A 13,715-nucleotide genomic window follows, 5' to 3' on the forward strand; every position below is an offset into this window, starting at 1 on the left:
CCCTGACTAAAAATAAACAGTTTCCTTACTTTTAGGAAAGGTTTCATAGCTTCGTACACTGGCGCCCCGTTTAGATTTGAGGTGTACATGTGGGTTCCCAGAGCCACAATAAAATCACAACACATCGTAGTCACTTCAGTGCCGAAAGATGTTAGTCCAAGTTCTAAAGAGGCTAGCAAATTTTTGAACAAAGATTCAGGTAACTGGCACATCTTCTCAGGGTAGATCTCGCACACAAATGTGATCATCTTGAAGTACTGCATGCATAGGGAAGGAAACCTTAGCAATTCAATGTTCATCAAAGGCATGATCACATTCAGCCCATACAGGCACACGTCAGCGGCTGATACTGGTTGCTCGCCGTCTGTAGTCACATCTGGAAAATGAGAAATGCATTTCAGATTAAGAATGCATCATGAGGCTTTCATGGTGAAGAACAATGAAGACATGTTTCCAGGATACGGATCAGGCACAGTTTCCACCACAAATCAAATTCCCTGAATTTTCCATATTTCACTTGTTTTCAAATAACTTTGGAGGCCATTTTAAAAACGTTTTAAGATAATAACATATAAATGTTAAGTTTCCAATTTGGTATGTTTGAAGTTTGTTGTTCAACATTGTGAAGAAAAATAAAATATATACAGTGGAACTTCAATTTTATGTTTTTCAGGGGACAAAGCTGAAAAAATTGAGGAAAACGTTATAGCATTTTGCCATGTTGGGACCATGAAGACTGAATGTATAATGTGGGAAAATGTAAAATGCAGGAACATAAAATCGGGATTCCACTGTAAATATTTCGCACAAACTATCTGCAATCAAGAAGTTTCTTGGAGAAAAATTGTGAAATGTGTTTATCTTAAAAAGGTGTCAAATATTTATTAAAGGCTAAAATAGAAATATGTCATTGGAGATAAGCAAGACACTGCAGAATAAATCTATCATGGTCTGAACCTTCCTAACAGTGCATATGACATTGTCAAATTTTACTTTCTTTAACCCATCTTTTAACTACCTTGAACAAACTTCTAAGGAAATGGGACTCAAACATCGAAGTTGAGGGCTCAAGTAAGAACACTTTGACTTTATGCTCTTTGTACGTAGGGTTGACCTGATAGCCTTACCAATGCTGATACTCTTACAGATTACCACTGTACCGATGCTTGAAAATTGTAACAAAAGTTTTCCATATTGATCAATACTAGTGTGTCAGTATTGCACTCCGCTTATATGCATCAAATTACCAGTTTTTTGCTTTAAAATATTCAAGAATTACATCAAAACATTAAAATATCTGCTATGTAATAGAAAAAAAACATTCTTCACTGGTGTAAAATAAATGGAAACTTCAAATTTTCGATAATTTTCAGGATAATAATACTGCAAAATTGTCTTCTGACATTTTTGCAGACTCCATCAATGACCAAAGTGAGGGTAAAGTATCAGCTGTTATTGGTAAAGGTAAATCCCAACCAATACTTTCTGATACCGATGTATAGGGTGAGTCAACCCAATCCCATGGCAATGTAAAACTATGTGCTACAATCGTAAGGTAAAGTTCCCCGTGCATATAGCACCATGACATGAAGGCACACTTAGGGGATGTGGGGGTAAGACCCCACACATTCTCGATCCAGGCCATTTTGGAGGTGATGTGATCAGCACCACACTCTGGCCACCTTTACCACCGCCAGGGTTGCTCCCCATTGATTTCAGGCTGGGTGAGCCCCAGAGCCACTTTATGACTTTATGCAGGAACAAAGCCAGAAAAAATCCGACCTTAGATCACCCACCCCATGTCTCCCACCATGTGGCAGTCAGACGTCTTACTGACTACACCACTGCAGCTCTCTATGCAGCACATGAAATTAAAACACAATTGGAAGAAGATAAAAACAAATGAAAATTAAAATTAAGTTCAAGACTTATCCTGCTGCTGCAGGGCAGTTGAATATTTGTTGAAACATGTAATACCATCTCTTACACAACTGCAATGATAACATGCATAGTGAATTGCCTGTAATAAAAGAAGAATTTCTATCTTACCTAAAGGGCTCAAATCAATAAAATCCTTTGACAGCAAATTGGTAAGTAGCTCCATCAGAAGTAGAATATCACGGAAAGTTTCCTCTTCAGCTGTTGTTTCGCGGCTGTGACGTCCTATATTGCATCTTGCATAAGTCTGTATCATCTGCAGGCAAGATTCGTACATGCGTTTGCTATCCGCCTGTTAGGAAAGTTAATTGTGTGGTCTTAATCAAATGATGCAGTTTAATCAAACCAAATTAGAAAGCAGAGAAAGAGAGCTTGCTTCCACATTTACATGGTTCTATTTCATGTTTGTGACAATATGTTTGTTATTAAAAAATAATACAGTAAATGTTACTATTAAATTGTTTCTTATTGTTATATGTTCCCCGTGCATACAGCACCTTGCTATGAAGGCTAGATGTGGGGGTAAGGCCTCACACATTTTCGATCTAGGCCATTTTGGAAGTGTTGTGATCAGCACCATGCTCCAGCTGCCTTTACGCCCCAGTCACCCATTGATTTGAGGCTGGGTGAGCCTTGGAGCCATTTTATGTGAGGACAAGGATGGAAAAATTCCAACCTTAGATCATCCACCCTGCGAATTTTTTTGTGGTGACATTTAATCCTTTTTCAAGCATACACTACCAAGAAAAGTTCTGGGAAACTAAGAAGAAACACTACCACAAGAATGAAAACCACGTTAATAGTAACATTTACTGTATTACTTTGTACTATCCAACAATGGCCATGCAAACTTTTAAGCATATTGGTATGTCCATTGGTATTTAGTTATTTAATGTCACTTTTTTACCTGTTTAGGGTAATTATGATGATGATTATGAATGATTAATAGGGGCATGCATATTTCGTTTTTGACAACAAAAAATGAAATTTGAAGAAACACATTGTAGTGTTAATGATTTTGAAAGGTGTGAGATCCATTTTGTGACCATGTTTTGTCACGAAAGAATGCAAAATGAACTGCAAAAAGCGAAATTCTGGGTTTATTCACGGACGTGAAACCTTCCGAGGTCTGAATTATGCTGAGTTATGCAATTCCCGGAAAATTGATTAATTCTGCTGTTAATATTGGAGAAGCAAAAATGGACTCCTTTACACAGAACTAAACTTAATACTCTGATAACTACATGAATGTGCTATTAGAAGTGAAATGTTAATTCTGTGGAATAAGTGTAGTTTTTAAACCAAATTTAGGACTATATTCACAATTTTAAAACCAAAATGACTTTTTATATACCACTTTTCATCCAATTTTTCACCGCTATAACACTGATATTTTATTTTATTTACCGCTTTTGAACCTGAAATTGACTCCGTTTTTGTACCGAATTTTTGCTTTTTTATTTACCATAAATATGTGCCTCTAATGATTAATGATTTGATTTTGATTTATTTTACTTCGCGTTTTGTGCCTCTTGGCCAATTTGCGAAGATGGGGATGAGTAATGAAATGATGAAATTGATGAATGGACATTCACAAACATCCAAGCCCGAGCGGGATTCGAACCCGGGACCCCTAGCATTGTAGCGCGATGAGCTAACCACTCGGCCACGGGGTCCGGCCTCTAATGATTAAGAATGTTGATAGATCAAATACTGCAATACATATTTTTTCAAATTTAAGTAGTACTTATGATTTTATTACAATTGAACACTAACCTGTGTCAAGTAACAAACCATCCCTCTTGCACATTCACAATAAAACTCCAGTATAAGCTCCACAACCTGGTTGTAGTTGTGGTATATGCCCAGAAGAGAAGCAAATTCTGAAACCATTGGGTACAAGTACTGAAATAATGACTGAACAGTTTGCACCTGTGCTCCTTGGGCAACACCTGGAAAATAAGATAGTAAAAAGAGCTTTAATGCACAGTATTAAATGCCAACTAAGAAAAGCATAAATATATTTTCTGATCAGTTAGAGCATACATCTGAAATTGTGTTTTCACAGAACATTTTTAGTGGTAAAGATCATTAATTTAACAATCCTAGGAATGAACAGAACTGAAAATGATTTCGAGATGTTGCAGAAATCTAATTTCTAACCCTTTCACACTATCTCCCATGTGATGTATACAGGGTGTTGTCAGTATGATACACTGATAAATTTTCATGGTGTGTAGAGGCAGTAGCGTACGCAGGATTTCATCAAGGGGGGTGTTATCTCGAAAACTTTCTACAAATTCACATTACCATTGTTTTATTATACTTTAATTAATAATAATAATAATAAATTAATTAATAATTCTTATAATTAATTAATTAGTTTAATTACTACTAATGCAGCTGCTATTTATGAAAGAAATAGAACAAAATTACAATTCTTTTGTTTCAAAATAATTGTCTAGTCAACGGTTATTTGTATATGATAAGTGAGACATTTTAAGTGTGAAGAAAATCCATAAAAACAAGCAAATATATTAAATTTATTGAAATAATCCAAATATGAAACTCATTCAAGGAGCTGCGATGGTCAAGTCTGACAACTTCGTGGGATATCCGGGTTCGATTCCCGGAATTGGTTGGAATTTATCCAGCCTTGTCTCCGCATCCAGCCTATGGGTATCTGAGAGCAACCTTGGGGGATGAAGGCTGCCGGAGCATGGTGCTGATCACATCACCTGCAAAATAGTTCGAGATCAAGAATCTTTGGGGCACACCACACCACTATGTGTGACTTCATGGCACGGTGGTATATACACGGGGGAATTTACATTACCTTTACCTATGGAACTCACCCAGGGTGATGATGAAGCGCGAGAATACATGTTGCTAAATTCCACTGAGTCTATGTTTTCGTTGTAAAGTAAGTTTATAGACATTCCAACACATTTATCCCTTCTAGGTGATTCACAAAAGACTTCTTCGACATTATTTAATGATGTGGATGTAGACTCAGCATCACTTGAGAGTTCACAAGGGGATGTGAAATCAGTACCGGGAAGAACGTTTGCAATAAGGACGAAGCAAGGAATTTTCACAATTCTCGCAAGAGTCACTGCGCGACTTTTTGCAAAAGAAAATTGCAAAATTGAACTTTGCGGCCGCTTAGATTGTGTTTGGAATGTTGTGTTTTTCTTCATGCTGCATGGGAATAATAATCCAAATTATTATTATTATTATTATTATTATTATTATTGTTATTATTATTGCTGTCGCAGATCTTTGACTGTGATAAATTAGCCATTTTTATTTTTTTCTACAGCATTTTCCATAATATTTCAAGAGCTCAAGGGGGGGGTTTAAACCCGGTAACCCCCCCCTTGCGTACGCCACTGTGTAGAGGACATCAAGGAAAATAACTTTTTGTGTACCATTTTGCTCAAGGAGGAAACACCTTGACACTACATACTCCCCGAAAACAGTACTTTCTACCCTTAAACTCGAATAAATGAAGTTTATTCAACATTTTTGAAAGTACGTAAATGAAGTTGATCCAATGCTGATACCAGTGCCAATATTCTTACAGATTCTACCAATACTGATGCCCATACTTTGAAATTGAAACCATTTAATATACTGTACTTCATGCTAATTATAAATTTTAATAGTATTTGACCATTGTATTTGCTTGCCCTATAAAATATATGTACACTAATTAACTTTCAAACAAGACCTGAAATAATGAAACAACACCAACCATTTAGTACCTGAATGAAAATTTTTAACTCTTTGTTATGAAAAATAAATGTTCACATTTTTCAAAATATTTTGCTTTATGGCTTTATTGCTCAATGTAAGAAACTCCTGAATATTATAGTGCAATAGATATCTTTAAATTATATTACCAGTAACAAGATAAAGAAAAACTTACCAATAAATGATTCCAAAATATCAATAATTTCAGTCTTAATGTTTTCTTCATGGAAAGTTCGGGCAAAACCTTCCTGACAAATAACATTTTTGAATTTGTCTTGTAAAGGCTTCAGGACCTGAAAATAAGATTATTAAATTTTTGTTACAATTTGCAACTTGTAAAAATACAATAAAGCTCGTATTATTACACAATTATATAATAATTCAATTTCTCTTTTGCGAGAATATACAGGATAAGTGTAATGTGCCATTTTTGTAGACCAGGTGAGTTTCCTGGACTACAGAAAGGACAAAGAAACCTCAATTTTACATTTTTCAGGGGACCAGGTTGAAAGAACTTAAAATTTGGGAAAATGTGAAACGGGAAAATTTTATAGCATGTCGCTCTATTTGGACCATGAAGATTGAATGTATAATGCAGCAAAATGTAAAACTGGGGAATATAAAATAGCAGTTACATTGTATCAATATATTAGTGCTGAGCTGCTATCAATGTATCGGAATCAGCAAATATCAGTGATATAGGTATCAGAAAGAATCAGTTTAAGTCTAATCACTGACATATGCAAATACTTTTCCAGTCTGGCTATTCAATTGGGTATTCAAAATGCAGATATTTATTAATTCTACACAACACTGTAGCAAAAGAGGACTTTGTGATTTAAGCCTCGGCTGGATGTTGAAAGAAATCCAAATTTCGAGCATGTCGTTAGTTCCGTTCTAACAACAGTACCAAGGGAACACGAGGGAGGCGCTGACGTCGCTTTCAAGAAATTCTTCTTTTTCCCAGTCACAAATCTCCAATATTCTTACCATCGTTACCCAGTTTTAGCAAGCCGACCTCGCTGCTTTTACAATCTGGCAGGGAGAGGGGGAGAATGAATGGTCGTTCCCACTGGCCATTGACCATTGACATATGTGCCGAAACCCTGAAGAATAACTGTTTTCCTTTCGTTAGTTGAAAAAACCTTACACATTGTCCTTTGAGAATACCAGCGTATGCACTGTGAAGCTGCATTTTTCTTCTTGTTTCCGTCGGTACATTCGTTTTGTTACAGTAAAATGGCCAACTAACATAGATTATGTAGTAAAAGACCTAAAATATAAATTCTCAGCTTTGGAATCAGAATTCTGTTGTTACTGTTCTCCATAGGCGTAGCTACGGGGTGCTTTATCAACGGGAATTAAAGACAGATATTTCAATAAGAGAGAAAATAAGTGGCAGTTTGTAAGAAGTTGAAAATGTCATTACTTGGTACAAACGTTTGCATTATCGCTGATGAAACTGGTGTCTATAGATTTTCGATTTTTTGATGTCATTGGAGAAAGAAGATATTTACTGCATTTTATTCTGTACTGCAGCACTTTTCTTCTATACCTGTCACAAGCTGCACGTGTGAGAGAGCTTTCTCCAAGCTTACCCAAGTTAAAACTAAATTAAGAGCAACTCAGAAGCAGGATAGATTGGAAGCCCTGCTCTTGCTATTTGTGGAACAGGAAAAAGCTTAGTCGATTGATGTAAATGTAGATGAGTTTAAGAACATTGTACCGTTTGACAGACGTCTCTTGTTATATATGACGTGTATTTTGAGGTATTTGTTTGTAACATTTATGAACATTTTGTGTGTGTAATTTCTATGCAATTTGATTTTTTCTACTACGTATATTCAGAAATTTTCAACAGTGTCCTTTAGTGAATTTATATTCCTTTACAAACATCAGTGCAGTTAAAGAGCCAAGTGATTGTGTTGCAAAATATACTATCAAAAAGGTACAAGACCTCATTTTTTTCTTTGTGCACACCCAAATATAAAGTTCTAACTACGCCTATACTGTTCTCGTACAAGAAGCTACACACTTCGCGTTATCAGGACCTCTCCGATGGCGTAGCGGTGACGTCGTCGCCTTGTAAACAAGGGACACCGGATTCAATACTCGGTGGAGACGTAGTGGCTCCAGTGGGGTAGCAGCCACCCCCGCAATCCCCGCAACGAGGGGAGGGGGCGAGGTGTAGGAGCCCCACAAAGAGCTCTTGAAGTTTTTATATAATCGCAGAAATTCCACAGATAGTGTCGCTTATATAAAAAAATAGATTTACGAAACAGAAATCTGGTTCCCAGCAACATCATATACGACGTCTGCGATAACAAGCAGTGACGTATTATCTCAGCCAGAGGGGCCCCGGTAACTTGTCATATGGGTCCCCCTCCGAAATGCAGAATTAACTTCCTTGCTCGCAGATGTCAATCGATAGGAAAATATCTCTCATATCATACCTTTGTATCTACGCAGTTTGTCGTAAACGTAGTGTAGCGTGTCAATTGTCTACAGTTATGAATCCAGTAGAAATATTCAGTTGCTCAACCAGTCTATCCTTATTTTACAATAAACATCAAAATTGTTAATTCGTAACCTTTTAGTTTTACACGTGATATTTAGAATGTAACTTCCCACCTAATATTTTCAAGGGGGTTCCCAATTCTTTTCATATTGAAATATGAGCTGAAATGAATATCCCATATTATCTACACTTGTTACGTTTTACTTCAAAGGGGCCGAAAACCTCAGTTAAAGGTGGGACCCATAGTAAATTATCCCTTTGCTGTAAAGACCATTATTCCATCCTCTGCCACGCAGGGTATACAACGTATGAGTTAAATGTGACCATTATTTTGTGTAATTTTGTAAGTTCATTTTTCTTACAATTTGGCATTTTGTGGACATTTCTGTCGAACTAGTTCTTATTTTCCAATGTGTTACGATTTTTTGATCTGCAGTGTTCGAAGGGAAAATTCCTCGCTGCAAATTTCCTTGTTCGCGTTGGGGATAGAAAAAAGGAAAATTCGAGCACTGATGGTCTATTAATAAAAAGGTTCTTGTTTCATGAAAAAGTATTTAAGAAAGTATGATCACTGGTCTATCGAAAAAAGAATGGCAGCATTAAGATTATGAATAATGATGTTGAGGTCTACTAACCTGTGGCAACCTTATTTTATTTTGTTGGGTGCGGGGGGGGGGGGGGTCAGTCCTTCCAAGCTGCATTTCATGGAGTGACAAATTTTCAGTGAATAGAGTTCCTTCGCAGCTTTATTATCTATCACTCAAGACTAGAGTCCGCAGTCATTTCTTCGTAGCAGATTGAAATTTACCTTGTGATAGGTTACTACCGACAATCTAGATATCCGGTTCAACCCCCTTTACTGAAGGATAAGTTTGTTGCTTGAGTATATTACTCACTCAGTATTAGAAGGTTAATATGAGCGACTCTTACGTTGAATCTTGGCCTGGAGGAACCAGGGGATGGCTTAGGGGCTGAAGGCACATTCACCTCAAAGTCCAAAAGAGGAGTGTTTACTATCTTTTTACAATTCCACCAAAACAGTATTTTTTAATATCTGTGTAATATATGTAACTTCATTAAAAAAAATATTTCAAGCAAAAATACAAAGCAACAGGAACAAAATATATGGCAGCGGGAAGCTTCCCCCTCCTCCAAAAGTGATTCCTGGCTGTGGCCCTGCGTTGAAGTAGAGAAAATATTTCCAGATTCTTCTTCCAGTTATTTTTCAGAGATTCAGACCATCCTGATTTAGTTTCAAGAAGGTACTACAGTGACATAAGTCGATAACAAAAAAATGGGAATGCATAATATTTGAGGCAAAAGTTAATTTCTTGTACAACGAAGGGGGGAGGACAGATAACTATCTAACTATTGTACCTCCGTCCCACTCTGGCACCATAATTTTTTTTAACACTAAGGGGGCCCCTCGATATTTTACTTGCGGGTGGGGGGGGGGGGGCAAAGATCTGCGCTACCCCACTGAGTGGCTCGGATCCCACTTTAAACTATACGTCCAGTCCCGATTTGCCTTTCTGTGCATAAATTGGTCTTAAAACAAGTTTAACAAACAAACGTTTTGCTATCAGTTCACAATCATAATTGGCTGTGCTCTAATAGTTGGAGATATTGATAGATGCACGTAAAGAGTGAGGTATTTGCAAAATTTTCGGCAACTACTCTTGAAGCATCGATATATTATAAATTGTACATATATACTCTCCCCACAATAACCAAATATTAGCAAGCAGATGGAGGACTTTCCCTTCCCTTTCAAATACCATTCTGTACATAACCACCGAACTCCGGACTTCTATTACTCAAGATTAGTCTGTCCGATACCCGGTGGAGGCAAATGGCACAGTGGTTCGGATCCCACTTTCAACTGTAGGTCCAGTCCCGATTAGACATCCTGTGCATAAAGTGGACTTCAAACAACAAATCAATCAATCAATCAAGATTAGTCAAAAGCAGGCACGTATCAAGAAATATATTTTGGGGGGGGGGAGAGTCCGAACCAAATCTCAGAAATAATAATAATATAAATGATGAAATTAAAGTATTCACATTAGATTAATGACATTAATTAAATATGTAAATTAATTAATAATGTATTATTATTATTACTTGAATAGGCAAAAAGACGGTGTAAGAACAGGTGAGAACAGGGATATAACAACACATATTCTTTATCTAGCTTAGGTGTAGTTAATATCGCAAAAAAATGAAATGAGAAATGAATGTCAAATAGATCAAGGATCAAATATTTATTGAATATGAATATGGTCCTATTAAATACACACACATGGCATTTAGACGATTAAGAACGTGTTATTTATGGAATCATGTCAGCCAAGACACATTTTCACCTCACTCAAGGTCAAGGATTATGTGAATTCAATTGAAATTGTACCAATATCTACAATTGAATGTGAATGCGGGTTCCGTGTCATGAACCTAACCTTTACTGAACAGAGGCAGATTAAATATTTGGTTGAATCATAGAATACATTGCCGTAAATCCATTTCAGTGTTGGTGTTTTATTTTCATTTGGTATGAGCTCAAATTACCATTTTAATCCTTCGTTTTAAAAGTAATTCAAACACAAGAATGGTTATTGGGGGTCATTTTGAGTTTTTTCTACTTTTTACTACCTTCATTTGAATTTTTTATTTTCTAAAAATTTCGGGGGGGGGCTGTAGATCCTTCAGCACCCCTCTGCGTATGCATGCCAGTGCCCTCTGGATCTCCCTCCCCTAAATAGTCCTCGCCTCAAAAGTGACAGAAAAGCCAAGGTGAATTCCTTTTTCTTATCTCTAATTCTCCGAAACTATTCTTTTTGGAATGAGGAAATAAAGATTAAAGTTGATTTCCAAAAAAAAAGAAGAAGTAGTAGTATTGAAGGACAATAACAGGGAAGTTTTCCCTTTGTAAAGTCGGCTGGGCGTCTCACTGGCCTGCTGGAAACTAAGATTAGGTTCCTGGGCGTGTTTTGTGAGGTCGGATTTTTGCGACCTTCTCTCTTCATAAAGCGGTTCTGGGGTTCACCCATTCTCAAATAAACAGGTACCATTGAAGGACGACACCCCAAGGGGCGGGGGAGGCTAAAGGAGGCTGGAGCGTGATGCTTAAAAACCAAAGGATAGAGAATGAAAGTGAAAATAAAGATTGATTGATTGATTTGTGGTTTTAAGTCTACTTTATGCACAGAAAAGCTAATCGGGAGTGGACCTACAGGAAGAGGAAAACCAACCAAAACAGACTATAATAACAGAGCGAAGGGTGTATTGAGAGAAATGAAGATAAACATTTCTCACGATGGAGTGAGAAAAGGAACAAAGAAAAGAAACAGTACAGAACGATAAAGAGATAAAGGAAGGAAGAGAAAAAAAAGATAGGCATGCAGAAAAAACTATAGAAACAGAGAATGAGAAACAGAAGCAAAAGGTAGAAAGCGAAATAGAGAACGAGCAAGAAATGAAGGAAGCTCTATATCTGAAGAGCCAGGGAGAGAGAGCAAAGAACGCAGGAGGGAAAATGGAACAAGACCTAATCGTGAAAAAGATACTATGGTTTTACACACACAGAGATAAAAGAGTTATAAATAAAAGTTAGTTTTCTGTATTACAAGTTCTAGACTCTCCCAAGTATCATTCCAGCTCAAATGAGGCGAAAAAAAAGTCGCCCTAGTTTCGAGTGTAAACGAAATTTTAAAATTTTACTCGCTAAACTGCTGGAAAAGGAACACAATTCAATTGTATTCAAATATTATGCATTACTAAGGAGGGCTTCCCAGGTGGCTTAAAAGTAACACCTTGTAATCAGAGGGCCCCGGGTTCAATAGCCGGTGAAGGAACGTCTCTCCCGAAGGAGTGGTTTGGATCCCACTTGTAACTAAATATTAAGATTTCACCAGATTTCTGACTGTGATGCACCGCAAGTTCATAAGTCCTATATGCTCGAATGTCAGTTAATGAATGAATGCTTCCTTAGTTAATGTTACCAATGTCAAGTCACTGTTCAAATTAAAGGGGATTCCAGGTAAGTGTCTCCTGTCCCATTTTCCCCAGCCTCTACATCTTCCAACTAGTAACATAAATTTTCCCCTTCGTAAATTTTCTGTTATTTTTGTGTAATTTGTCTTTTAATTTTTAGGTTCATTTAACGCCGACACGTCAGTCAAAATTGTCAATTTTTACATAATCTTACATTAATTTTTGTATTAAGTCCTATGTTATGTACAGATAGGCTAATTGGGATTGGACCTACAGTTTAAAGTGGGACCCTAACCCGGGAACCCTTGATTACAAGGTGATAACGTTACCACTATGCGATCGGGGAGATCATTAATTTCAGATGAAATTCATGGTTTGGAAATAAATTTATTAAAATTTTGTTACTCCACACCAAACTCACACAGAGCATTGTCGTCCTATTAAATTTTGCGCTTTACGTTTTATAATAATAATAATATGATGATGAACGTTAATTTAAATGTTTATTTTATTATTTAATTTGAGCCTCAATAAATTAAAATAAGTCAGTTCTTGGGTCTCAGATTTAGTATAAGTATAATTATTGTATTAGGTAAAAATAAAAGTCAAAATACGAAAATGGGAATCTCTGAACCACCCTCTTCCATCCTACATTTTCTTGAATTCCCATAATGATGCATATAACCTAGATATGTAAAAAAAATCGGAGAGCATCACAGAGTAAGTCAACGAAGTAACTGGCTTTCTTGTTTCGGATCAGACTTGTACGAACCGACGTAATTTGTGTAAACTAAGTGAAGGCGATTCACTTCCTCGACTTCCAAGACTGTCTGTCTTGTATTTTGAAAGTAGCCACCCACTGAAGGAATGAATGCACTTCCCTGAGTTTCCAAGGTCTTTGCACGGACAAAACATAAACAAACCAGATGTCAAAGCAAGATAAGTTTACAAATTGCGGTGTGAAACCATCCGCCTCCCCCTCCTACGGCTCCGAGCGGCACATGACCGGTGCCGCAGATGGGAGCATACACATTCAGAGGGTTGCTTGCCCAGAAACGACAGCAGCGCCATAAGCGGAAATTCCTCGAACTTGCAGAAGGCGTGGGAACTAAATACTTGTCTTTCTTTTAATAAAATTATGTAATTTCTGTTGAAGATATTGTGCAAACGCTTGAAATTATCTATATAAATTCATGACACAAAGATGCACAATATTGAACTTAAATGCTAAAATGGTTTTAAACTCTTCAAACGCCCCATTTAAAGCTGCTTTCAGATCCAATTAATGCTGAATTTCCAATTTTTTGTACGCCAAACTAGAATCCCAAATTGATTTTTTTTATCATTACATCACTCCGTGTATCCTTCTAGAAAAGCCTTGCAGAGTATCATCGAAATTGGAAGCATATGTTAGAAGATTTTGTCAATAGAAGGAGAAGCAGTTTTCAGCTGTTGAGAGAAACATCCAGCCGAGGCTTAATGACAGGTTTGTGGATATTTTGAAGCAAAC

At 36.8% G+C, this 13,715-nt stretch overlaps 1 protein-coding gene across 1 annotated transcript in view; it reads right to left on the minus strand.

Annotated features, from left to right (window-relative positions):
• The window catches only part of LOC145994883 (exportin-4-like), a 95,215-nt gene that overhangs the window by 24,114 nt on the left and 57,386 nt on the right, over nt 1–13,715 (minus strand). The window contains exons 17-20 of the mRNA XM_083131332.1: nt 5,870–5,987; nt 3,715–3,890; nt 2,050–2,230; nt 30–376 (exon numbers count right to left, since the gene is read on the minus strand). Coding sequence (XP_082987458.1) covers nt 30–376; nt 2,050–2,230; nt 3,715–3,890; nt 5,870–5,987 — 822 coding nt within the window. The remainder of the gene's footprint in view (nt 1–29; nt 377–2,049; nt 2,231–3,714; nt 3,891–5,869; nt 5,988–13,715) is intronic.

Source organism: Lepisma saccharinum, chromosome 11 (genome assembly GCF_977018435.1).
Source record: "Lepisma saccharinum chromosome 11, izLepSacc3.1, whole genome shotgun sequence".
NCBI lineage: Eukaryota > Metazoa > Arthropoda > Insecta > Zygentoma > Lepismatidae > Lepisma > Lepisma saccharinum.